General features: G+C 41.6%; 1 protein-coding gene across 6 annotated transcripts; it reads right to left on the bottom strand.

Moving 5' to 3' along the window:
• Positions 1–2,555: 2,555 nt before the first annotated feature.
• ADNP2 (ADNP homeobox 2) lies at positions 2,556–25,048 on the bottom strand. Of its 6 annotated transcripts, none has more exons than XM_030477453.1 (5): positions 24,411–25,048; positions 18,811–18,971; positions 17,066–17,185; positions 13,902–13,991; positions 2,556–8,744 (listed from the first exon to the last, which is right to left on the bottom strand). In XM_030477453.1, exons 3-5 carry the CDS (start codon positions 17,171–17,173, stop codon positions 5,808–5,810), a joined length of 3,135 nt encoding a protein of 1,044 aa, XP_030333313.1. In that variant the 5' UTR covers positions 17,174–17,185; positions 18,811–18,971; positions 24,411–25,048; the 3' UTR covers positions 2,556–5,807. The 6 variants fall into 6 exon arrangements, with proteins under 6 accessions (XP_030333313.1, XP_030333318.1, XP_032775677.1 ...); XM_030477458.1 differs by lacking the exon at positions 24,411–25,048 and adding an exon at positions 19,145–19,982; XM_032919786.1 differs by lacking the exon at positions 24,411–25,048 and having other exon boundaries at positions 18,811–19,445.
• Positions 25,049–27,067: the final 2,019 nt, after the last annotated feature.

Raw genomic sequence — 27,067 nt, 5'->3', positions numbered from 1 at the left:
GTTAGAAGAATAATATTTTGGAATCATTTCTTATTAGAAAGCCTCTAGTCCAAGCTTTCTAACACACCTGATAAAGAACAGAAATGGTATCAGAAAAATCCAGTGGCAGAGGTCTCGCTTGAAAGGACCTGAGAAGACATGGTCCCGATGGCCTGAGGCCCCTTCAGTATAGCAGCACTGACTACATCAGTCTCATGCCTCAGAGTGGCTCTGAAGAGGCTCCCTTGTGGCATCTAGGGACCTCAGCTCCTTGTCACACTCCTCACTTCTGCAGGGACCTGCTTAAACCTGCCTCCAGTCAATGCCACAGCCGGCAAAACCCAGGCCCTTTCAAACATCCCCCAGAAAGAAAAAGCGAGCATGAGGCACAGCCCCCCACCCCCACAAACAGACCTTTTGGAAATTCGCCTGCAGCAGCCATCCCTCACAGAGTTTTTATCAGGGAGCTCCCACTCCACTTCAAAACCACCGCAGCAAGTGCCCTGCCCTCATTAGCTGCACTTTCAGCCTGCCACCAAGATCCTTTTTCAGGAATCAGCAGGCAATTGTCCCTATGGAGACTGCCCAGCACTATGGTGTGCTTGCTACGAACTGAAACCTTCCACTAGACCAGGTTGCTCCCAGCCCCATCCAACCTGGCCTTGAACACTTCCAGCGATGTCGCATGCTCTTGCCAGTGCTACCGCTGGCAACTCTCACCAAAACACAGAGAGCCAGGTCCTGAGCCCTGGGCAGCCACCCCCTTTCTACCAAGGGCAGCCACCTCACACAATTCCCCTCAGCTGAAGTGCTTGTGTTCACCTCAAAACTGGCTTTTCGCCCAAACTGCACCCATTGTTTCTGAATCTCATGGCCCTGACCCTAGCACTGGTTTTCTACAATCCCACACTGAACACACATGTGGTCACATTCCAACCTCTGTCTGTGCCGAGGTTATCATTGGCCTTGAGCAGCAGCAGCCAAGTAGGAGAGTCTATGCTGGCTAACCCTTATGCACGTGTGTTTATAGATCATGATGCTGTATTAACTCCCAGCATTCCAGTTCTTCAAATACGATACAGGCTCTTCTCTACACCAATGCTGCCCGATAGCTTTTCTTCCATTAACAAGTTTGGTTAACAGACTTGCGTTTTTCACATCATTTATAACATTAATAAGATCAGCCCCAACAGCTACTTTAAAATGAGTGCTTATTCCAAAAAAAGCAAGCCAAGACAGAGCAGATTCAGCTGTATAGCTTACACTCTGCCTTCTATCTCTGCCTACACACAATGCTACATGTAGGATCACTGCTAACGAGCCCCACCTTACTCTTTTAGCTCTGTTGAGGATCATGTGAGGCCACTGTAGCATTAATCAGACAGAACTCAACCACACGCATGGCCACTCATACAGCAGACTGACAATGCTTTCAAACGTAACTATCTGTTTTCAGGTAAGTAATGCCCTTGCTACCATAATTCTCTGCCCAGATCAGGAGAGGAGACTGTTCTGAGCGCTCTGAAAAGCTTGTAATTCAGTCCTCTGTCTCTAGCACTGCATGATGCCAGTCCTGTGGCAGATGGATGATGTTGCGTGCATTTGCTAATGCAAGATGACTTAATAAATGAAGTTGTTATGGCACTTGTCCTTCATGACCTAGAAATGATTTCACAATGCATGTTCTGGAACTAGGTCCTTATGTGCCAAAGACAGTATCTCACAGAGTCTCCATTAGCATCCTTTCTGCATCACTTTTTCCAACGGGAGATGCTGCTGGCATACCACATGCATGACAGGACAACTAACAAGCCCAGTCCACAAGGGACAGGCTTCCACATGTCTCGTGTTGGCATCTAGTACCTAAGTGAAATGAGAAACTGTCCCAACTGCAGCTTGCGTGTCAAGTCAGAACAGCTGAAATGAGATACAGAGGAACTAAAGCAAAGTGTTAAACTTTAAATGTAGTACCACTAAGTTCTGCTTCAATCATAAATACCCCCAATTTATCTTTTTCACACACATTTTGCAGAGAAGGAAGTGAAAATTCTTCTAACCCTTAACATAAGCTACGCACATTTTCTGAAGGCTTTTTTGGTCTTTTTTTCTCTTGCTATTAGACTGCAGCTTTTTTCTGTGTATCTGTACTTTGCTAGATAGCATCAAGTATTTTTTCTAGAACAGTGTGTCCACAGTTAAGTTTGACACACTTAAGTTTGAGAATGGCACAGCCAGCTGCAGTAGAATTATAGTTTTATAGAGATATTTGTTGGGAATTGCATACCCAAAATTATGCTCAACAGCTTCTTAAATAAGCCCCTGAACTTTCCTGAGCAACTAAGAACAGTGAAGGGAGAAAAAAAAAAAAATCTGATGCAATGGTGAACTGCAGTAATCTACACAAGAATGCAGTACTGAAAACCAATCACAAGGGTGTTTTGGGTTTTGTCCCCTTCCAGAACATCAGTTCACCAAAGAATATTAACATAAATCCCACCACATAAATGTATACAGAAGAAACATTACCAAATTACACTACAGTAATAATCCTTCCTACTATATATTCAAATAATAAATTATCACACTATTTCAGAAGCACAATTTTTCTGCTCAAAAAATCAAGACACCACAACAACTATTTCTCAAATGCAAAGAGACTTCTCCAGACCAACAGATTTCAGAAGGAGAATACATACAGCTATTTTTAATGATTCTCATAAGGAACACGTACTTGCTACAATCATCCTGCAAACCAACCAGTATCCCCAACTGGACTTTGTTCACAGTGGACCAGAGCTTCACTCATGCGCTTTAAGGACCTGCATTCAGAAAGTCTGCTGCAGAGGGCAGCTCCTTTGGAAGACTTGTTTCCCCCAACAGTATATTCCAGCCACGTCAGGCTCTGCCCTTAGAAAAGTGACAGACAGAGAGGCATTTACCACACTGCTCACACGTAGCCCTAGGCAGGGGCAGCAGCATCTTCCCAGACTAACACTTCCTAACCAAGTGACTTCACACATGAGAAGCCTACTGCAAAAGCCCAATGCAGTTAAAGACACTGATGTAATTTTTCTGTTTTCAGGCAACTTGGCTTTCCTGAAAACCATGACCATACTACGCCTCAGTCATTATCCCATGTCAAAATTCATCTGGTTGTTTATTTCTACAGTCCTTACTTAGTAAGAGCAGAAGCATTTAGTGACAGCAAATTAGTACCAAGATATAAGAACATCAGTCTCTAGGAAAACAGGTAACTGTCAGTTGAGATAATAAAAGATATTAATATAATGCACTAAGGTCTACCTAAAGCATCTGGATCAATGTTTTAAGGTCAGACTTACCTTTTGTGTCTTTTAACAGCTATTTTGCACCAAAAAGAAACTTTCACATCAAGTTCCCTGAATATATTAAAGCAGAGGGAGGGGAGCAGTGGGATAGGTAATCATTTGCACACACATCTAAGAGAAAGTTAGAAAGCTGGTTTATTCGAAACTGTGAAATCAAAGTCCAATAAAGAAAATGCTTAACATCACCACTGGACGCTATGCAGGAAAACTCTGGTAAGACTGGACTGTTCCCTTGGAGCTCCCAGCATGGCTGAGTCCTGAAATGACTTCTCAGCTCCCTACTCCAAGCCACACTGTTATCTCAAGAACAATCTTTAACCATTCACGGCAAGCCTTCCCCACATGCACACTGCCAAATTCCTCCCTGCTGGAGTTTTACTGATACCAGCATAAACCACCACAAACATGCCAGGGCTCACAGTACTGAGGTTTTAAGAGTGAAACGGAGTGCCTAGATTTCAGAACTTCTATAGAGCATCCATCCTCTTTCCTCACTCAGAGCCCTTCAAACTGATTCATGAACTGTTCTATACCCAAATATCGTATTTTTATTTTTAATGAGCTATTCTTAAGCTAGGACACCACATTGGTTCTTATTCACCATCACTCTTTGTGGTGAGACGTGCAGACATTGCCAGAAATGGTGTTTATGTTTGCTCAGCACTGCTATTAAATAACTAGGTTTTTCCAAATAGCAGATTCTTTTAGTTTAAGTAACCATACTTTGCATATACATCAAAACTCTCTGAAGTGATCAATATGAAAATATCGAGATTGTATCCAAAATATAATTTCAAACAGCTTATAGAACCTCAGGTGGGCAGCCACCAAATTCTGCTAAAAATGCCATGCCCTTTTAGAAACTGCACAAAAAACATTCTGTGCCTATTTTAAAAACTACTGCACAGGACAAAAGTACACTTACTACTTAAAAAAATAGAAATAAGCTTGCACATCTCCCTTTCCTTGTAACACTGGCACAAGTGAACTGACAGGAGAGCCTGCTCTTTTTTTTTTTTCTTCTGGGAAAGATGGGTGGGGAGAAGGGGATGAAGAGTAGGGAAAAAAATAATGCATATTGTAAGTTATTTATTATATAACTGGCCATTAATGAATATTGGAGGCACTGTTTGACAAGCGAGATGAAACCAAACACATTCAGAAAGAAAGAACAGTACCAAAAAAGGCCTCTCAATGTGGCCACCAATACCACAGCTTGTTCTTTAACTCAAGTGAACCTTCCCAACAGCTCTTCCATAATCTGTAATAGGGATGGTAGTTTACATTGAACAAGCTGGTCTATTTGGGTTTTATACTATTCTTATGCTCTCTAGAGGACAACAAAGAACAATCACTACGTGAGTATCATTGGTTCAAGTACTCAACAGTTTAAAGTCTTGGTGCTACCAATTCATCCAGTTGCAGTTTGTACAATTTCTGACTCAAAAGACTCCGAGCTATGTATCTAACTTGCTGGGGGAGGAGGCACTGTTCAGTGCAGTGCCTCCCCCCACTAACCTCATGTAACAGCTATTTAAAATAAAAGACATCTTTTTCACCAAACTTTGGATAGGGCTTCTACAGATAAGTGATGTGCACAGAAGTCACCCACTCCATGTATCAGAGCAATGTGACTCCCTTTTTGAAAAAGAAAATAAACCAAATGCTGCTACAATAGCTGCACAAGCTTTGAACAACAGGTATTTAAACAACCAGGCTTCAACACCAATGAAAAAACACTTCTAGTTAGCAAGATCTATTTAACAGGTAACACACAACCATTTCAAGTCAGCTAATGATAACACTTCAATGGGAACCACCAAGTTACTCAATCCCCACCAAGATAATACTAGCTAGATACAAGTCACCAGATTTAACTGGCACAGGTATTTTGGCTGAGGAAAAAAAAAGATTGCCATCTATTTTATTGCTACCAGTGCATCGGGAATTTGAAAAGGCAATGGACGTAAAGGTTACAATCACTTCTTCCGTAGATAAAACAAAAATAGGTTAAAAAAATTAGGACTTAAACCCACAAATAATCAAATATATGTTTTTTCACGTAGTTTACCTCAGTATTTTAACCAACATTATACATTTTATTGTTTAGAAAAGATGACGACATTGCAGAAAAATAAAATCAAATCTGTTTTTAACAGGACAAATGTTTTACATGGTGGTATAAAAAGTGTAATGGGAGCCTGGAGGGGAAGAAAGGGAACAGGGGAAACAAAAATAAAAACCATACTCCAGAAAAAGTAAAAAGCTAAAACAAATTCCAGATGTGTAAGTCTGAAGGTTCTAGCTTTTCAAATACACAACTACGTGTGCCTTTCACAGTAAGTTGCAACTGAACAAGACTGTTTGTACTACTGCACCCTTCAACAGGCCAGTCTGCAAGTCAAAACAAATAATACAATAAACGGCTAAATCAATAATTATGCAATTATGGGTTGCTTTTAGCTGTTATAAAAAGCTTGTTTACATATCTAATGCTTCGTCTTTTAGATTCAAACTGTGCTTAAGATTTTTTAGTTCAGACATACTGAAACCCAGCAGCACAGATGGTTTGTGATTATTCATCGCCTTTAAGCATATACTCCTCTTTTTTTCAAAGAATGATGCAACATCAATTTTCCATGCATACACCAGCAAGGAAAGTAATTCCATCTCTTTTTTAGAAGGATATGGCCTCTTGTGAAAGTAGTCTGTCAAAAACTGCTTTTGAGCCTCATACGAACTGTGATCATACTGTTTAGGATCTACTGCTAGAAAGCGAAGATCCTCACTAGAAGGAAGCTTCTTCATATCAGTCCTATTATTAATCTTCTGTCGTTTAAAAGGCACTACCCCTGAATTCACTTCTCTTTCTGGAGACAGAGCTATGCCAGTACTTAAGCTCAGAGGCTGCTGTTCCTTATTCCTTTGGTCTTCTGCAACAAAGCAGGAATCTGATTGTTTTCTTTTCAGCGTCACAGAATCATGCTTTTCACCATTTACAAACAGTAGCTCTTTCTTCTCAGTACGCTCGAGTTGCATCTTCACACTTGAGTTGCTGTCTTTGGGAGCACTTCTACAACGGAGCAAATGTACAGCGATAGCTGCTAGAGTCATATTTCCAGTGTACACACCACAACAGTGGATGCACTTGAAAGCAGGAGTCTTTAAAATAGTATGTACAGTTGGCATTATATGATGCCTCTCTTTCAAATGCGTTTCATAGGTTTCTTTACCAGCAAACGTACCATAGCAAAAGGGACAGGTTAACGCTTTTTTGATGCATCTGCTGTTTGTTTCTGCTGTTTGAGCTGTCACTTTGATGTAAACTGGGACAAGCGTCCTTGAATTTAGTCCAGCAAGCACTGCCAAATGTACTTCTCTTTCACCAATGTCTTCTTTTGGTAACACTGTACTGAAATCAAAGTGAGGAAATACAAGGTCACCCTGAGCATCGTTACCTAGTTGAAATCCTCTGTTGCTATAATCTGCATGTAACTGCTTTTTCCCGTTGTGTGTGGTTTTACTGTGCTCCACGAGGCTTTTTAAGTCATGGAAAGTAACTGTGCAAAACAAGCAAGCTAAGCCATGCATCAATAGATGTTTCATGAGCTCTTCCTCACAGAGAAAAGATTTACAAGAGAAACACCGGACTGTCTTTTCTGTCATCCACCTCAGAAAGGGTGCACAAGCTGCAAGTTTGTCAGGTGCTGGGGTTTTCTCCATTTTTAATTCACACTGTTTGTGGGCCACCTCCATATGCACCTGGTAGACATTTGATGGGAAAAGTTCATTGCAAACAGGGCAAGTCTTCCACTGCTTAGCCTGTCTGATATCCTGACTTGTTCCAAGACCAAGGAGGGAGGCTTGTAATGATATATTCTGAGATGTTAAAACTACTGGAGGAGAGGGTGCACTAGCCGGTGACTGCGACAACTGAGTTATTGTCCCAGCCTGCATTAGCTGGAGGGGCACTTGTGGTGGTGTAACAGTTGCTACTCCCCCCCCAGGAGGTACAGGCAAAGTAACTGAAACTGGGGCAAGCGTGTACGTAGGTATCCCATTAACCTGCTTACCAGTTGGAATCAACTGCCGAACTATAGAACCTGGAGTCAAAAAAGTTGCGTTTTGAGAAACTGCCGGTTGAACTGGATGATTTACTGGGATAACTGCTGGGGCAACAGGTTGATTAAGCTGAAAAAAACCAGGTCTGACAGACTGCCTGACAGGAACAAGCCCAGAAGCAACAGGCTGGTTAAGCTGGAGAACACCTGACGCAACTGTCTGCGCCACAGGAAGGACCCTGGGACTAATGGGTCTATTCACATTCCCAAACGACTGGTTGACAGCGAGAACTCCTGGTGCAACCTGTTGATTCACAGGGCTGACAGGCTGAGTAACAGGTAGCGTTCCAGTTGCAACCGGACCATTTATGGTACCAATGGGTTGATTAATAGGAAAGAGCCCAGGCCTGACAGGTTGATTAAGAGGAAGAACTGCAGGGGCCACAGTCCCCACAGGCTGATTAAGGGGGAGTGTATGAGAAACAATAATAGACTGGGAAGGTGACGGCTGAATATTCATGTTATTCTGACCTACAAAAAGATTATTAGATACAAGAGTAACATGTGAGGGGGTAACAACCGGAGCAGAAGTTATATGTGGAAGGCTACCAGAGGCACTTGGAACAGTCAGTGATCCAACTGTGTTTTGAACAGCTTTTGGCTGCACCACACTCTGGTTTTGATTATTCTGTGGAAATGCAAGCTGGATGCAAGATGGAGTTGTGACGGAACCTGCTGTGGCAGTGGCAGGTGTTGCAGATGGAGGAGTCACTGCCACACTTTGGGGAGGCTTTGGAGCAATTTGCATTTGTTTCACAAGTCCTGGCTTCTTAATATGCTCTGAAATCACAGACCGAAGTTTGTTCTCCAGGTCTCTGTGTGTTTCAGCTGTCAAAACATGATACATTAAAGAATCTTGGCTGTTTGCAGAAGCATTACATTTTTTACAGTAGTGCTCAGTAGAATTCTCTTTACTTTCATCAGGTTTCTGGCCAAAATACGTACTAATTAAGTTCTGAAAATGGTTCATCAGCACATGTTTCTTCATATTGTAATACAATGTGTCTGTGAAGTGACATTTTAGACACGTAAAGTTTATGATGTCACTCCTGAATTGTTTCATGCCATCCAAAATGCTGACTGTGTAGTTCTGGATTCTCTTATTAGACGAATGAAACATACGAATATGTTTTCCCACTATTTTGGGATCAGAAGCGAATGCACATTTTGGGCAAGGAACCACCAGCTCTTGGTCCACTTCATCCTCATGGTAGCGGTGCAAGTGATTCTTGAATGAAGTGAGCAATTTTGATGAGAACTTGCATAAGCTACAGCAGTACGGCTTTGTTCTGTATCTCTGCAAACAAAACAAAAACATCCACTTAGAAACTGCCAGTTCCTAAATCCCCGTTATCTGTTTGAAAGTAAGCCTGCACTATCACCTGTCAAAAATGCCTTCACTGGATGTATAGCATGTATCTTCTCAGTTTCTTCTGTCTCTGAAAAGCAGACTTAAAGATGACATACTTTAAGGGAGAAACATTTGTGCCCTTTCGCTTCTTTATAATTTATTAAGAAGCCTTAAATGAGTTCATTTCTACTCCAGTTCACAAGATGTAATTCTGAAGCCCATTTTTAAAGATGGGAATCACAAAACAAGCTAAGAAGAATTTGTATGCCACTTGTACACAGGAGGTGAAGCCTTAACAATTAGGAATAGCAGCCCTTTAAATATGACACTTTTAAAGTGTTATTTAGGTCAGAACAACCTCCTATTTACTGGACAAAAAGAGAGAAGGGGTGAGGGGTTTTGTGTATTTCAATACCCTGCCCTTCACTGAAAGCTCTCCAAAAGCCACAAAAGATTAATTTTTTTTCAGAACATTCTTTTGGAGCCAGATTAATAATAAAAACAAATAAAACCCCCTTTTATCATAAAGTAGCAATGACCTCTTTGTATTATCTCAACATACTGGACACCCCATCACAGCAATTTAAGAAATTTCTTCCAGCACATTCACTATAGAACATACAGATTCTTCTCATAAAAATAATTACAAAAAAATAAACCTAACTATCCTCCACTAAACAGCAGTTTGCTCCCTTGATTACATGTCACTTGACAGCATTACTTTTCATATCCATATGAACATTATTTGCTCTTCCAGAAAAGCTGATAGACCTGTCAACCATTTTTTCTTACCAACTTCCTACAAAGTTAAGCCTAGCTCCTGCCAAAACCTACAGAATCAGTCACAGCAGCATCCAGCTGATAAACCTGCACTCTGAAACATCTAGTAAAACTTGTCTGTTCCGTCAGATGTGCTTTCCACCTTACTGCTGCCCCTTTTGAAACACCATCCAAAGGGAACAAGCTGTTCCACCACTACAGCATCCAGCCTAGCTAGATCACCCACGTATACGTCAGAGATGATACAATATGAAGAACTGTAGCAAAAATTTGTGCAGTTGTTTTTTTGTCATTTCATATAGCCATGAAGGTGTCATCTATTAGCTCCTGACGAAAAACAAAATCCAACCTCCAAATTCAAAAGATTGGGTCAGATAAAGCGACTGGCTAAGACTGCTGAAGAGTACACTGTGAAGCTATCAGTGAATTATCCTCTACTTACACTCTTTAGGTGTCTGGTCTCAGCTGCTAGTAAACAGCACTACAGCAAATTAGAAGAAGCCTCAACCTTACTTTTAAAGTGTACTGAGTAGAGAAAGGCCACTCGCAACACCAAACTAATGAAGCATAGAGAGTATTACTAAAAGCTGCACCTCCTTAGCCTTACTTCTGAAGAAGGCAGGCAACAAAGAGTGATGACTGCTTATTTTAATTTGTTGTCCAAGGCTTAGAAAAGCTTGTATGCTTTTAAATACTGGGCCCATACAGCCTTTTAGTTTCCCCTCCACCCCATCTCTGGTTTGGGTCTTTCTGTACCCATAAACTTATACCATAGTGCAATACATTGGCAATATTTCTTTGCTACCAAGTCTGAACTGCTGTTAGGTACAGTGAGAACGCTCCACTCTACAAGTGCATGCTCCAAGTGCTGAATTAATTTACTGTTCCATAGTAATGACGTTCTTATTCTTACACAAACAAGCACTGCAGTACACTACTTAGAAACCACCCCAGTACCTGCATATTGGTAAGTCTAGGGGAAATGAAGTTCCATGCCTTCTTAGATCATTTATTTTTTGGTGGAGGTAAGAATCATGACACTTAAGCAAAAGAAAAAAATAAATAAAAAAAATAAATCTCTGTACCTCAAATTCTCTTACTCAAAAAAAAAAAAAAAAATCCAACAACAAAATAAAAAATCCCAAAAATTCTGCTTCAACCGAAGCACGTGAAAGCCTGCTACTTTTGTGTTGTTTCTGTATGAAACAGAACTCTTCCACACAGGCACACTAGAAAACAGGTGTTATTAGAAAATAATTTCATCAGCATGTGCTCCTTGCATACGCTTTAAGCTGTTTTATATGTTCCCAAGTGTGACTAAAAGTATCTCAGCTTTATAGATAATTTCACAGAATGCTAGGCCGCCTAGAAAAACAACAAAAGCACCATCCAGGAGATTGACCAACACAACCCTAAACTGTACAAATGGAATTCAAAAAGGCTTATTAGAGGCATTCAGGAAAACTCAATGAGTCCCACTCCAAAGAACATACCCCATAATGCAGTAACACTTTCCGTTGTGTAGGCTCACATTCCCCACAACCTAGAGACAAGCAGAAAGACACAATAGCCTCCAAAAACCAGAAGTTCTTCCATAATTATCAACGTCTCCCTAATAACAGTACTAATGGTAAAACCACCAACTCATCTAAATAAACATTATCTCCAGCCTACTGAGTTTCCAATGTAGTTCAAACAACTTATTTTCCCCTATGGCAACAACTTCTAGGACCAACTTCTTTTCTCCCAAATCTAGGCAGCATGATGCAGAGATATGTGAGTGATACATGTCAAGGAACTATGGCTGTTTAAAGAAAATAGATAGAAGCAACTTTAGCATCCACAAGACATAGCTTGGCAAATCTGTTCCACAGCAACAGATTACAAACTCTACACTGAAGTTCATCATCAGATAGATTCCAATCTTGGTTTTTTGGACAGATATAGATACTACTGGTCATGCTGATCAGCTGAGTCAGGAGCTGTATTTCTCTGCCGTGGTTTAAGCCCAGCCAGTAACTCAGAACCACGAAGCCACTCACTCACTCCTCCCCTTTATCCCCCCCGCTCCCAGAAGGATGGGGAAGAGAATCAAAAGAATGTAAATCCCGCAGGTTGAGATAAGAACAGTCCAATAACTAAAGTATAATACAAAACCACTACTACTACCACCAATAATAATAAGGGAAATAACAAGAGGAGAGAATATAAAACTAAAAGAAGTAAATAAAAAAATCCAATAAACAAAAGTGATGCACTACACAATTACTCACCAACTGCTGACCAATACCCAGCCCAACTGGAGCAGCGATCTGCCCTTCTGGGTAACTCCCCCAAGTTTATATACGGGGCATGACATGCTGTGGTATGGAATACTCCTTTGGCTAGTTTGGGTCAGGTGTCCTGCCTCTGCTCCCTCCCAGCTTTTTGTGCCCCTCCTCACTGGCAGAACATGAGAGACTGAAGAGTCCTTGATCAGGGTAAGTGCTACTGAGCAACAACTAAAACATCGGTGTGTTATCAGCATTGTTCTCAGACTAAAGCTGAAAACACAGCTCTGCACCAGCTACTACGAAGGAGAAAAATAACTGTTACAGCTGAACCCAGGACATTCTCCCTTCTGGTAAGGAATCAGGTCTCTCTGCCTGGTCTTTCTCCAGACAGTAGGAATGAAAGATTCCCTCTCTAGTGCATGATTTTTAGTTCTTTTCCATTTTCACTGAAATGGCTAATCTTTTTCCTAAAGGACTGTGGACAAAAAAAAAAAACAAACTCAAAAAAACTGAACACACACACACACACACCCACACACACCACCCAAAGCCCAACTTCTTCTTAAGTTTTAAACAGGAAGCTTCACTTTCTCTGTCTTCATCCTCTTCTTCCCTGTTTCGCATCTGGGGAGGAGGGGGAACCTATCCTGCTCATCTAACACAGAAGGTCTCCCAACACTAACTTTCTTTGTCCACTGACTAAGGAAAAAGGCAAAAAAAGACAGAATCAGCAAGACTACAGCTCAAAATATGCTGACTGGAGCCAGGAGACCTGATAAAAGGAGACACTTTCCATGTGCATAAAGAAGAAATAAAAAGGGTGGGATGGAACCTGCATAACCATTAACGGGATTTATTCCATTCAGCTAAACTAAAGGTAGTCTTGACTGAAGGTAACTGTAAGCCTTAACTGAAGAGGCACTAAGAAGCTAGTGCCTGGATCTCTACAGAGCCAGTCAAACAAGTCACATTTGACTCTCATCCACAAATTCATGTGAACAGATGAACTTCCTCTCTTAAATGTGTGAACTCAAGTTCAGGAAAGGAGAACTAGGAGACAAAGCAGACAAAGGTCCTAAAGGGAGGGAAGAGTCGCTTTCTACTAAATGACAGTTTGACGAAGACTGAATGGATTTGTTTGGCCAGCCTCTATGTTGACAGCTTTTTTAAAACATACAACTATTGGATGTGAAAGCCTCTGCTTGTTTCAAAGATGGTCATGCCAGATTTAAAAACAAACAAACAAACAAACAAACAAACAAATAAATAAATCACACACCACAAAAAGCCCCCAAATCCCTGACAAACAGCCACCATACTGTTCTAAACCATTTCCTTTGGATTCAGGATGAAAACTACAGACCCACCACTCTTTACATGCTGTTTATAGGCCTTCCTCATGGAAGCAATCAGGAGCCCAAAGACTCTTCAGCAAGACTGAGAAAAGACTACCTTTTCCTCTGGATATATTCCTTTGCTCTATATAGTATCTTAGAAACTTGCTAGAATATAAAATTATATTGGTTTGTTCATCTCAACCCTGCCTTTCTTGCAGATACTAGCTTCACACAAGATTCCAGCCATAGAGAACTGAAAGCTGTTTCACATACACCAATCTAACTGGAACATGTTTTCCATTACAACCCTATCCCAAGCCACTTTCAGCTTAATCCACTTTCATCTAAGCAACCACATCTGCACCCTTCCAAAGAAACAAGAAACGTGTTGTATGCAAGAGCATGTTAAGACTACACATCAGAATAGGCTAAAAAAAGCAGAACATTAGTATGACATCTTAAACACTGACGTTCAAGGTTGCATCCTTAAAGATGGCAAACTTTATACACAGTCCTTATAACCAGCTGCATTACAGAGAAGAATACAGAGGAAATGGAAGAGTATTTCTAATAGTACTTAGAAAATAGACGTTAAAGCTATATTTTTTACCATAAAAAGGTGTATTTTAACTTTTCCAGGACTTCTGAAAGTGATAAAATTCAGCAACTCCACATACACGCCTACCCAGAATCTCTAACACAACTATACATACCTTCCTTTTGCCTGCAGACTCCCAAGGAGAGACATCACTCCATGAAGTGTTACAAAAGTGTTTTTCACCTGGGTCAAAACTTTTAAGATTCTGAAAGAGAAAAAGCAAACAAGAAATAATCTGCTTTTGCAGTCTGTTCTGAATACAAAAAACAGTCTCAATAGAAAGCAAGGAAAAAGAAAAAAGGAAAACCCACACAAAAAGCAGGTAAATGCCAAGTCCATACAGTATTTGGATACAGGCCTCAAAACTCAGTTCCAAGAAATTGCTATTTTGATCCCTCTTTGATTTATTTTACCTCAAATATTTGTTCATGACTGCCTCGTAATCTAGTAGGAATTCTGAACATTTCATCCTTACTGAAAAAAATATAGGAGTGAAAATATTTACACTTTAATTCCATTGCTTCTAGCCAAGTTCACAGGGAACACAAAAGATACTTTCTCCCTCTACCTTCCTCCTCCTAAATCTGTAATCCTTCACTATTTACTTCAATTTATTAACTTACCACTATGGTTTACTTTGCAACAGGGTTTAGCATTAAATCACAGCATTGCTCTGCTTTTAACTTGGGAAAACAGAGAGCAGCAGTTATTTTGTCTCAAGCTGTAAAACAATATTATTGTGTCTGGAACAACCATGTCAGGGTAAACAACTTTCCTTATAGCATTCTTCTAATCAATCCCATCAGAGCAGTTTATGTTCCTCAAGCCAAAGCCAGCTACTACCCTAAAAATCTTAAGTTCCTCTCCAATTTTCTGAAGCCCACGCATATCCAAACATGAACTTAATGAAAAAAATAACTACATTACTGTTTGCTAAGCATTTCTGAAGACCCTAGGCTTCAGAAGACCCCTTCCATTCTAATCAATCAGCAAACCCTTCTGTTCTAATCAACATCTAACCACTGAATGACTCATCTATCTGCCTTTCAGGCAAACCTTCTTAAGGAAAGGAAAACACCTTAGAAAGAACCCTTGCACGGAACAGGAGAAATCCCACAGCCTTAGAAAATATGATGCTTTTCTTACATATGTTTGATACAGAAAACATATGAAGAGACCTAAGATTTGCTAACAATTCTTCAGCCAAACACACTGGAGTGAATTACACACTGTTATAAAAGTTATCTCAAAGTTTTTGGCCTATCCCAAAAATGTTGTACTTTTGTATTAAACCATAACCATTTTCCAGAACAAAAAGATAAAATGCTCAGAGTTTAAGATCACAATATGCTAAAGAAGCTAAAATAGTTTACTAAAGGAAAGCCTCTGACATTACAAAGTACTTAAAAGTACCACTTTGAGAATCAAACCAGTAAGCTAGCCCAAAAGCTCATGTTTTCTTCCTAGCAGAGATCAATGAAAAACTTATAGCCTAAAAGCTAAACCGTTCAGTCTCCAAGCTACAAGGAGATACTAACTGTATGTGAAATTCCTTCACCTTCTTCATAAACTACTGTCCATTATCATACCTTACTAGAACAGGTTAAGACCAATTTTAAGACCAGATGGCAGGTCAAGTCTGTATCACATCATTTCATACCGTTTCCTAAGTTGTCCAGCCTCCTCACACGAGAATGTCCAGAAATCAATCCTAATACTGGGGACGGGAGATGACGAGGAGGACACACGACTTAACGCACTTCTCATCTATTAAGACACCACACACCCTGTTCTACCAAAAAGAAATACCATCGTCATACGAGCCAACTACAAATCAAGTTCTAAAAACCACTCTTCTTGCTGCTAAAGTTCTACCAAAACCAGCCACAGATTACCTGAAAGAAACAAACTGAAGTTACGAACTTGGTTGAGGGAGAAATATTTGCAAAAAAATAAAACTGTATCTTTTTTAGCCTACATCTCACAGAGCTTTTTCAAGAATGGAAATGTTTGCTGGGGTCCCCACCATCACCATTTATTAAAAGTGAACCACCACCAAATAAACACACACTACCACCCCCCCCCCCAAAAAAAAACCAAAACCCAAACACAAAATACCTTATTCCCCATTCACCATTAAACCCCATACTGCAAACAAAAAGTTAAACTGCAGTCAATTTCATAGCAAAAAAAAAAGTATCATCAACACATTTCTACTTCAAAGGGTAAAGACAGAACAGCTTCTTAGAGGTTTAATTTCAAAACAATATACAACACAATAAAAACTGTATGAAAATTGAAATTAGACAAATACACTTTTCCCTGAGCTCTTATGACATACTTAGATATATCAAACATTTTTAAGTGCAATAGCCAACAATGTTCCAGAATTAGTTATGTGTGTAGATCTTACTCATTTATGTATACAGTTTAGGAAAAAACACCACAAAAGACATAACAGCACCCCTACAGAGTTAACTTAGTTTAGCACCATCATCTAGAGTTAATCCAAATCCTTGATTCAATGTGAAGATATAAACACACTAAACTGCCAAAAAAGCCTGTGTACCGGCTGGCTGAAATACTCTACTGTGCAGTCATTGAGTTGCATTACTGTGTTCACACTTTTTCTAGCATGTCTTGCCAATCTGATGGTGTGACTCCATCCTGCTTGTTCAACACCACTTTCTCCTGAAAGCGGCAACAATGGTACTAGGTCTTCTTGATCGCTCCAGTGCACTTGCATATACATTTTAAAATGCAGAACTGGATACAACTCAGTAAGATAAGTTTCGTATCTTCCCTTGAATATAAAGTTTAAAGGCCCTCAACAAGATTACTGGGTCTAACTGCTTGTCTGTTTTCAGAAATACTGACAATTTGTTTTGAAGGGTTGCCCTTGATATACGTCAGGATACCCCTGAACAGTCTCAAGTCTTCATCTTCTTACGATTTTAAAAGAATGCAAAAAAAGTTGCTGTGAAATAACATTTCGTAGTCTGTGGTGTTTTTCCTAAAGCTGTACTGTTTCCTTCTGCTGAAGTATTACTAGCAGAGAATATGCAGCACCATCTATAACACATCTTGCTCAGAAATAGAGTTTCTGTCAATGTTATGTACTAAAACACTAAATTCCACCCTTTGCATATGAGTAGTCAGTCATGAGTAATCCTTCAAGTAAAGACCCCCACCATAAATATCTATGCCAGAGGAGTATCATATACACAGAAAAAGTTAAATATTTGTTTCAGATTGGTTTCATTATTTCAAATGCTTTACCTTCAACAATTCCCTGCAGCTGTCAAGCCCAAGATCCACAAGAATGCCCTTCACCTTTTTTCGAGCCTTCCTAATATTATCAAGATTTTGAACAGGAATTTGAAACATTTTGCACTTTTCCTGAAAAAGAAATACGAAAAAGTGATGGAATACTTGAACATAGACACGTGCATTTAACATATTCAAACAAAAACTAAAGTCTTAAAAATGTATTCTTAAATATGAAAATGCAAAAGCCTTAAGCCAAAGAACTGGTCTTATTAATATTTCCCAGTAGATCAGTTGCTTCCTTTTAAAGGAAAAAGAATATGATTGGGGGGGGGAATCCTTTACAGTTCTTCTACCTAAACAAAACTGCAAGTTTTTCTTTCAGATCTCTTTGTGTCTATATGGCAGCTATTCCATGTTTTGTCATTTTTTTTGTGAGAGAATATGAACACCAGAGTTACTATGTGTCATTTGGGAAGGAGGAATTCAACACCTTTCCCCTTGAATGTTAGTGTCAAGATGAGAAGCCTCTTTGATAATCTGCTTTGTTGTCAGGTATGTACATGCTTAAAATATGACCAATGGCAAAATCTAGATCTCCTGCAGACAGGAAATCTATGCTGTTAAAATTTTTTATGCTGGACCTTGGCATAAAACAAGCTACTACTATATTAATGCAGTAGAAATAAAATGTAATTAATGTACAGCACTGATAGCTAAATACACTGAATGTGGGATAAATTTCTGTCACACCCACATGCTTTTAGGTCTCCTCCTCTATCACCTTCTCCTACTCCAGAATTTCAACTTATACCCTACCCCGCTCCCTCCAGCAAGCTGTGATAGCTGGAGTCCAGTGTACAGAGAGACAGATTATCTGCTATGGGTCATCTATCAGAAGGGCTGTGCACAGCATGGTTGCCCATCTGTCTAGAACATACCACCAGGAAGGGCCTAGCACTTCCCCAACAGCTACTCTTTTATCACTCCCCATGCAGCTGGGCTATGGATGCATCAGTTGCTTATCTTCAGCTCCCAGTACATCATAAAGTATTCCCATGGGTTTGGCTTATCTTTAGCTCCCAGTACATCATAAGGTACGCCCCAGGGCTTAGAAGTATGTGCCTTTATCACCTCGTACCTACATTACAGCAAAATGCATTTGAGACTGAGATTTAAGAAACTTAAATTGGCACAAAATGCAAAGGAACTACCCTGCTCTGAAAATGGTCACTGGGAGCTTCACAGGTATTTCTTTGTTCTTAGTTAGCTGGAAGAGGACCCAACAGAGTTTAAAAGATCTCAGTCCTTACTGCTAAACAATTCATCCATCCAGGACAAGTTCTAACAAAAAAGAAAGTAAAAATAAAAATAAAATCCAAATAGTACTTAGACCTTGATGGTCCTTCATGTCTTAAAAAGTTATACTTCAAGAAGGCAAAAATCACTGTTAACATGAAATCTTTGCCTTAAAAGGCAAGACTTTCTTGTAAACAGTAGCAAAAAACCCTCCCACATAAGACGAAGCTACAAGCTGAGTCTCACCAAATGCAAAAAAAAAAAAAAAAACCAAAAAAAAAACCCAAACCCCACACAACACCAAAACAAAACAAACACCCCACCAAAACAAGACCCACAAATAAACAAAAAACCACTTTTTCTACTCTGTATGTCATCATTCAACAAGACAAAACAAACAAACCTTACGTAAAAAACATACAGTTGAGTGTTTTTTAATTAAAATTCAAACAACTCACATGCTATTCTCCTCTTCTTCTCCCCCCAAAGGAAAGCTATGCAGAAAGAAATGGAGAGGGAGCCCCATTTGACAGATGCTAGTCTTGTTTTCTAATGGCTTTTATCAGTAAGAATTCTGGAAGACATTCTGATACCATTGGGATAGGCGTGGAGCAGGAACCTATACAGAATGGAACAAATCAGAGTAACTAGTCTGACACACTATCGAAATCCAAGGAGTAAATTTAAGCTGTAAAATTCTCTTTTTAAAGTGAAGTCAACTGGGAATTCATATAGTCTCTGGTTAAAGCTTTATGATCAGTCCCTCTATGATAGCAGGTTATGTGCACCAACCCCATGGTCCACTGAAGGTAACAACAGAGCTGACAGGATGTCACCACACTCAGATCAGCCAGAAGGATGTGTGGTTCAGTAGGTTAGGCTCCACTGGAAACACTTCCTTCATCTCAGTCTTTTAACTGATACATTGATGCTATTGAAGAATGCGAAGCAGACATTTCTTGAAGCATGTCTATCTCATAAAAAAGAAACATTAGTCTACAAAGGTGGTATAGTATGCAATATCCATGTATCTCAAGTTTTCTTAACCAGCAATCTTTCTGAAATGGAAGTCATTAATCCAGTAGAAACAAATCAAATCAAAACAAACAAACAACAAAAACTTGAAAACTGGAAAATGAGTTACTTGTATTCAAGTAGTTGGTCTTCAAGCCAAAAATATGTGTATTTCTGTATCATGTGCAACATTATTCAGTTGGTACTTCAACAAACTGTTTTGGTGTAAGACTCTAAGTTACTCATCTAACATTTGTTACCCATTAGACCAGCAACGCCCCATCACAAAGGTCACTGAAATTTCACCCTTCTAAGCTCATTTCCTCAAGATCCCAGTTTAATTCCCTGATTACTACACAGTTTATTATCCATACTCTTTTAGTACTAATTTATTTCTCTTGTATTTTGGACATTCTTCAAGCTTTGGCTTGCACTTTGTTTCCATGCATAACTACAGTCACTCTTTTGTTGGTATGCATCCCATTCTTAACCAGCAAATTCAATATGAAGGCACTACAGTAAAATTAAACTTGAGCTACTCTAGCACTCAAGAGTCTTGACCTTTGTACCATATGGGCTACCTAAAAGACAAATTTATCTTAAGCTACTTTTAATTGTAGCTTAAAAAAAAAAAAATAATAAAAAAAAAAGACAATTCATGGAGATACTTTTGCATGAACAGAACAAAGGCAAGTTAATAGCAAAATAAAACAATTGTAGCAAACTCAATTCTAAAAACGTCATTCAACCCTTGCTCAGGCATTTTATCCATCAATTTATTCCTGCATTTACAGTTCATTTAGATAGCACCTCTGCAACAATACAGCATACTGGAATTCTATGCAACACTAAAGGTTCCCTTCATTTCCACAACACCTGCACTCCATATAACACCCAACTACGTTTAGCTTTTCAACAAAGATCACAAATGCAACTCTTCCCTTCCAGTACTAGCACAGTATATTAATACCAGCCTAAAAAACGAGGTGGCAGTATGGACAGTACCTTACTAGTCAAAGACAAATACTTCTACTTTGCCAACTAACTATGCTTGACTATAATACCTCTGCATTAAAAAAAGCAAAAATGCTAACATTTCACCTCTTCAAAGTGAGAAGTTCCACTAAATTGAAGGTTTCCATTTGCTTTCCTTTAGGCTACTTCTTAGAACAATACTCATTCACCTTGGAAGTGAACTCAAGATGACACCTATTCCAGCCTCCTATTCAAAGCAGGCTCAGCAATGAATTGAAAACCTACATAGACAGAGGTTTGACAGTCTCTCTGGGCAACTTTTCAGTGACAGACTGTGGTCACAGTGAAAGGTTTTTTCCTTAAAGCACCATCTGTGTTCCTAAGGAAACATATGCAATCAAATTAAATGAGAAGCTGGTATGGAGCTGGAGCAAGGTAGACGCACAGATGTGCCTTCCAATGCATGCAGATACATCCTGCAAAATCCATCAGTAAACAAGATAATCAGGCATTTCTGGAGATTTCATGAGAACAGACAATTAGAGAGAAACCCTATTAGAAGGTCCACAGAGAAAAAGGCTGCAATGTAACTCTTTTTAGACACCAGATAATCTACACAGAAGCCAGATCTCCAGATGTGTTCCTAGGAAGCTGGCCTTCACTAGGCTGTTGCTCATAGAACCACCTGTAAGAGGGAAATTACGAAAGGCTTGTGAAATGTTGTCCTTTCACATTACCTGCTTTAGAAACCCAAACATTCTTAGTTTTTATACCTTTTTACCTAGTAAGCTCATTAGCAACTGTGGAAGAGATTTCTGTGAAGACTTTCAGGTTCTGGGATATCTGGGTGGGAAGTATTTTTAAAGTTTTGTTTACCAACTTATACCTCAGCAGGTAGCAGAGTTGACCAGCACCAATAAAGAACTCTTTATTTTCATTTTAATAAACTCATTAGAATTTGATAATTCAATATTAGTCGTGAAAATAGGAACAACTGCTTCATTCCTGAAAATTAAATGAGAGCATATGATCTACTAATTCTCAGAATCTAAAGAGCAAGAACACTGGATGGCAAAGAGCAGTTAGAAGGACAGGCATGCTAAGAAACTTCCTAGAAGAACGTGAGTTCGACTTGGCCATACTGAACTTTACTCTCATCAATTTTGTTTTGTTTTCTGATAAGCTTACAAGCCCTCCAAGAAGTCATACCTGGGTATCTGCTCAACCGCGTTATTACACAGACGGTTGGTTCCATTCCCTGGACTGTTATCTGTGCCTTCTGAAAGAGACCTAACTGGATTTACAGGTATGTTGGCACCATCAAAGCTTATCCAGCCTTTGAAGGGAGAGGGAGGAAATGTAGATAGTTGCCTATCAATACCTCTACGTGTTTTAACAGCATTGATAGGTTTGATTCCTGGAAAGAAAAACAGTCAATTGATTAGAATGGATATTATTCTTACTATTTCATTTGTTGTAAATTATATTAGATTAATAAAACTTACTAAGAGTAGTTCAGGTCAACAAAATAATGCTACCTCATCTTCTTAAATTCTCATTCTTAAATTTCTATCCAAGTGCAACTAGATAGAAATCCCAGGTTAGAAAAAAAAATATGAATAAACAATTTTGTTTGCTGCAACTAAATCAGAAACCTTTAGGAGTCTCCAATTACAGATCTCTTGTAGTCACAATAATTTGCTCTTTTCTTGGCTATTAATCACACACCTGTTAAAAGAGTCATTTAATCCAACATAAAGATGGCCATCATTCACTACCTGCTAACACAGTAAAAAGCATTAAGGTATGTGATTACATGGATAAAAATAAAGTGCATCAATCTGCATCTTACCTAAAAACTCCAATCAAAACAAATTTAGATCACTAACTTTTGCTACTGTGGTTTAAATAACTATTGTGATGCTTCATTAACACACAATCAAGCCTCCGTTATCCAAGACTAGATACACAGAAGAGAAGAAAGGACTATACCATTCAAACTCATGGAGCCCTCCTAGAGCACTGTGACTCACAGGAGAGCTGGACTCCCTCAGGGATCAGCATTAGCCCAAAACTGAACCCAGCAGGACCCAAGCTCATTCTATATGACCTGACCATCTACATGGAGCCTACTCAGATGAGCAGAAGAGCCACACAACGGAGCCCAGCAACTTTAGGGAGAAGTACAACTGCGTTTGTACCGCATTAGTCAACCTGGTATGACCCAAAGACATTTCACACAGATGCACAGAACAGTCCACAGCACAGATAACCTGCAACCTGAAATTCAGCAAGGAGACAGAACTGAAAAAACATAAAACTGTGCTACAGGTGTCAGCAGAAAGGCTGAAGTGTTTAAACACAAGCTAGCTCTTCCAGCGTTCAGTAAGACTTAAAGCAAACCAAGGAGTTCCCAGTGGTAAAGCACAAAGCACTATGAAACAGTGTTTCTATACCCTTCGTTGTGTCTGAAGATTTGCTATAATTCAGGGGGGGTTGTTGGTTTTTGTACAAAACTTTAATGAAATTAACTATTAGAATTCCAGGTTTTATTACAGCTTATAATATAGCATATTCATTACACACATTTTGGTTAAATATTGCTCTAAAGAAACTCCCTTTTCTTGTTCAAAATTACTAAAAATAGCACTAAGATTTTAGAATATAGACTGGATTGGCACTCCCAAGAGTGAGTCTTTCACTTGTATTTCATTACAAGCATTTAAATCTTTAAGGGGCTCAAACATGTATTTTTTAATTATAGAACATCGTTAAGGAAAACAACCAACTCTCCCCAAATAGTTTACTGGTCCAAACTTCAGTATTTATCAGTTGAAAGGGAACTGTTCATAATTTTGACAGCACAGCAGCAAAAGTCAAATACCGATCCTTTATTCCATTTACAAATCAGGACCAAAAGAACTTCCCAGTACTTGAGACCAAGTACAAAGCAAGCATGTTCAAACGGCTTTAATGATTTGCATTGCACGGGATATGTTTGTATAGTCATAAACTTTTCTTTTTTCCCAATTTCTGCATTGCTGAAGTACCACAAGAATATTTAATGCAATTTTGCATTCCATTAATATTTTAGTTCTAATTTTGCATGCAGACTATTCCTGTGCACCTTACAGTTTTCCATAAACTGTTTCAAACACCCCTATTGTCTAGAAGTAACTGAGACTTTTCATTCACAGACTTTGAGACAACCTGTCAAGTGTGCTCCTTATGTGCTCTATCGCCAAAGTATTGACAGAAATCAGAAAAACAAACAAACAAAAAAATCTGATCCAAACCAGCTGTTCAGTAAATGGTACTCATAAAGCAGAGACCTCCCTGTGTTAGAATGTCTCATTAGGCTAATTTCTACTTCCGACCACAGGCACACCCGGAAGTCCCTCCCCTGCTCGTGTGCGCTGTGTGCTGGGAGGGGGGTTATTCCCACTGAATCCACGCGGGCCGCCTTGAAAGGAACAGGGCGCACACCGCTGTGCTTTAGCCAGGTCAGCTACAGCGGGCGCGCCCCGCCGCACACCGGCGGTCACCGCCGCGCCGGGAGGTGAGGGTGGGCGCCCGCAGCCCTGCCGCATCCGCGCCCCGTTACCCGGCTGCAAAGCCCTGCAGCGAGCACCGGCACAGCCCGGCGGCACTCGCAGGGCAGCTGACAGCCGGGGGCCGCCACCCGCGGGCCGCCTGGAGCCGCCCAGCTACCGCGGGGGCTTCAGTGTAGACGCCTCCGGCGCCCCCAGGTGCTTCCCGGGCAGGGAGACTGGGGATCTCCACCGCTGCGAAGGAGCAACACACCCTGGCAGCGACCCGTCCCCACGGCTCGGCAGCCAGCGAAGCGGGATCTGGGCTCTCAGCGCCCTGCCAAGGCGAGCAGAACAAGCGAGGCGCGCCGAAGCCGCTGTTAACTCATAACCGCCAGCGCTCCGGGTCGCACCCGCGGCTGCAGCGCCTCCGCCCGCGGGGCCACTTCGCCCGCGCCGGGTACCTCCCGCCCCGCCTCCTCCGCGCCCCTCGGGGCGGGTCGCTTGCGGGCGCCGCCGGCTCACCCCACTGCACCTACCCGGCTGGGCTGTAGGGGGCGCCCGCCGCCGCTCTGCCGCCTCGCTGCCGCTCTTACTGCTGCTGCCGCCGCCGCTGCCGCCGCCTGCGGGGTCGCGGTCCCGCGCCGCAGCCTCCGCCTCCCGCTCCTCACAGCGCCGGCCCCGCCGCCGGCTCGGCCACCCCGCCGCGCCCCTCCCGCGCCGTGCCCGCCGCCCCGCCCCGCGGCTCCTCCTCCTCCGCCGCCTGCTGCCTGCCGCGCTCTACTCCGCGCGCCGCAAGGGCGGCTGCGGCGGCGGCAGCATCGCCGGAGTCCGGGCCCGACCTTGGCTCAACCCGCGCGCGCAGCGCCCGCCGCCCCGCGCCCGCCCTTCAGCCTCCACCCGCTCCTCATCGAGAGCCAGAAAGAGAAAATGGCGCTCGATTTATCCCAGGAAGTGACGCAGAGGCTCATTTGCATGACGTCCAATGGGAAGAGATATGGGTCAGTGAGCCCATTGGCTCCCCGGAGGGAGATGGGCGGGGCCGGGGGGCGGGGCCTCGTGTGGGTGGGGCTCACCTGCTCCCCTGCCACCTGACCCTCCCGCCTTCGTCCTGTGAGGGGCACCACTGAGAGCTCTCGCGAGAGCTGTGGGCGTGACGTCACCCCGGATGGGGGCGGAGCCTGGTAACGCAGTGCCCATCACGTGAGGTCACCACGTGACCACCCAGGAGCATTCCTGATTTGGTCGGAGGTGTAGGCTCATTTGCATCAGCTGGGGGCTGGAAGCCCCGCCCACCTCAGCCAGCCAATAGGGCAAGGAGAGGCCTGGCAGCCGCGCTTCCCATTGGAGGAGGCCCCATCAGGTACCTGCACACGTGGCTCACACCTCCCCACGCTGGTGCTCCATTGCCGGGCCTGGCGGCCATGGTGGGGATGGGGCTCCAGGAGGATCTGTGGGATCCTCCGGTGCAGGTCCTGGGCAGGTGGGACCCACCGGATCTCATCCCATGAGGTTGTGTGGGAGCATGGTGGTATCACACCCGTGGCGCTGGAGGGCACCGGGGTGTGATGGAAGGTGCATCTCTGCAGGTCAGTCACTTGAGCTGTACCTACCAGGTGTCTCCATGTTGAGCAGCAAATGCAGTTCTTACTTCTGCCATGACAGAGCAATAGACTGGTTTGGGTTGGAAACGACCCTAAGATCATCTAGTTCCAACCTCCCTGCCATGGGCAGGGACACCATGATAGCAGATGGTTTCTAATGAATACAAGATGGAAACAGAATTGATCCCCTGTGCTGGTGGGTAACAGCCGCACCACAAGGACCAGGACAACTGGTCACATCAGCAATATGTATGGCTTTCAACTGCTGAAATGCCGGGTATGCTTCTGTGGCTGGAGCAGGCAGGAGGCAGGTCATGGCAGGAGGTGCACTGCAATAGAGGTGTGTGGGGCCATGCCAGATCCCATCCCCAGTGCACCAGGATCTGCCATCTTCCTGGGACAGCTTTTAGTCTTCGTCTTCCCCACAAGGTTATCCTGGCTTAAGCTTAGGCCATCTTCAAAGTGTTTGCAAACTAATTACTTCAACAAGAGTTTCTTTAAGTGTCCACCATGTGAGTGAATGCTTATCACATGGAAGCCAAGGGACATTTTGCCTTTGGCCTTGGTAGCCATACGATTGCACTGCTTGTCTACATATGGCTCATATGCAGCTCAATGTGTTGGCCAACTCCCATCAAAGCCTGTGAAGACTACATCAGTAGACTGACTGGTATCTTGTCAAAAGGTAATACTAATAAAATATTCACGCTGGCAGAAAATTACACTCTATTTTTACAGTAGCGGCCGCAAAAATTGTTTACCTTTGTAGTCAACGCTCTTGTAAGTACATTGAAACATAATTAGTTGTAAGTTTTTTGGGGTGATAACTTTCTATTACTAAAAATTCATGTGGTAGAAATTCATTAGCCATGTACTTTCTGCATATGCAGAATATATGCATACACTCTTACTTGTATATGCAGTAAGGGTGTAGGTAAGTAAAGACTCAAAACCAATGGAATAAAAGGCAGCCACCTATGAAAGATAACTTATTCAGAGTCGATAGATTTAGATTGGATCTTAGGAGAAATGTCTTCCCCGAAAGGGTAGTCAGGTACTGGAACAGGCTGCCCAGGAAAGTGGTGGAATTACCATTCCTGGAAGTGTTCAAAATCCATGTAGACGAGGCCATTAATGACATGTTTTAGTGGTGGGCTTGGCAGTCCTGGGGTTGGACTTGATGATCTTAAAGGTCTTTTTCAACCTAGTTGATTCTATGGTTCTATAATATCAAAAATTGTTATTATGCAGTGGGAGGAGGGATATGCTCCAGTTAGTTAAAATGTAGCATTTAAAATAAAGCTATAAGCTGCTGTATGATAATTCATAAAGTAAAATAATTAAATATGGCTCTGCCAAAATGGAAATGTCCAATGGCTTCCACATAATCAACAACGTTAAACTTCTGTTGCAACAAGGCATCGGCAAATAATTGAGGGGTGTTTCAATCAATGGATATGTTAACAAGCTGAAGCGAAAGATTAAAACAAAACAGTTGTGAAAGGGTCTTTCATGGCTGAACATTACAGCAAAACTGTGGAATATCTTCTGATTTTCACAGAACCACAGAATGGTTGAGGTGGGAAGGGTTC

The sequence above is a fragment of the Strigops habroptila genome, chromosome 1 (genome assembly GCF_004027225.2).
Source record: "Strigops habroptila isolate Jane chromosome 1, bStrHab1.2.pri, whole genome shotgun sequence".
Taxonomy (NCBI): Eukaryota; Metazoa; Chordata; class Aves; order Psittaciformes; family Psittacidae; genus Strigops; species Strigops habroptila.
The sequence above is the reverse complement of the archived record's forward strand: the minus strand, read 5'-3'. Positions and strand labels throughout refer to the sequence as shown.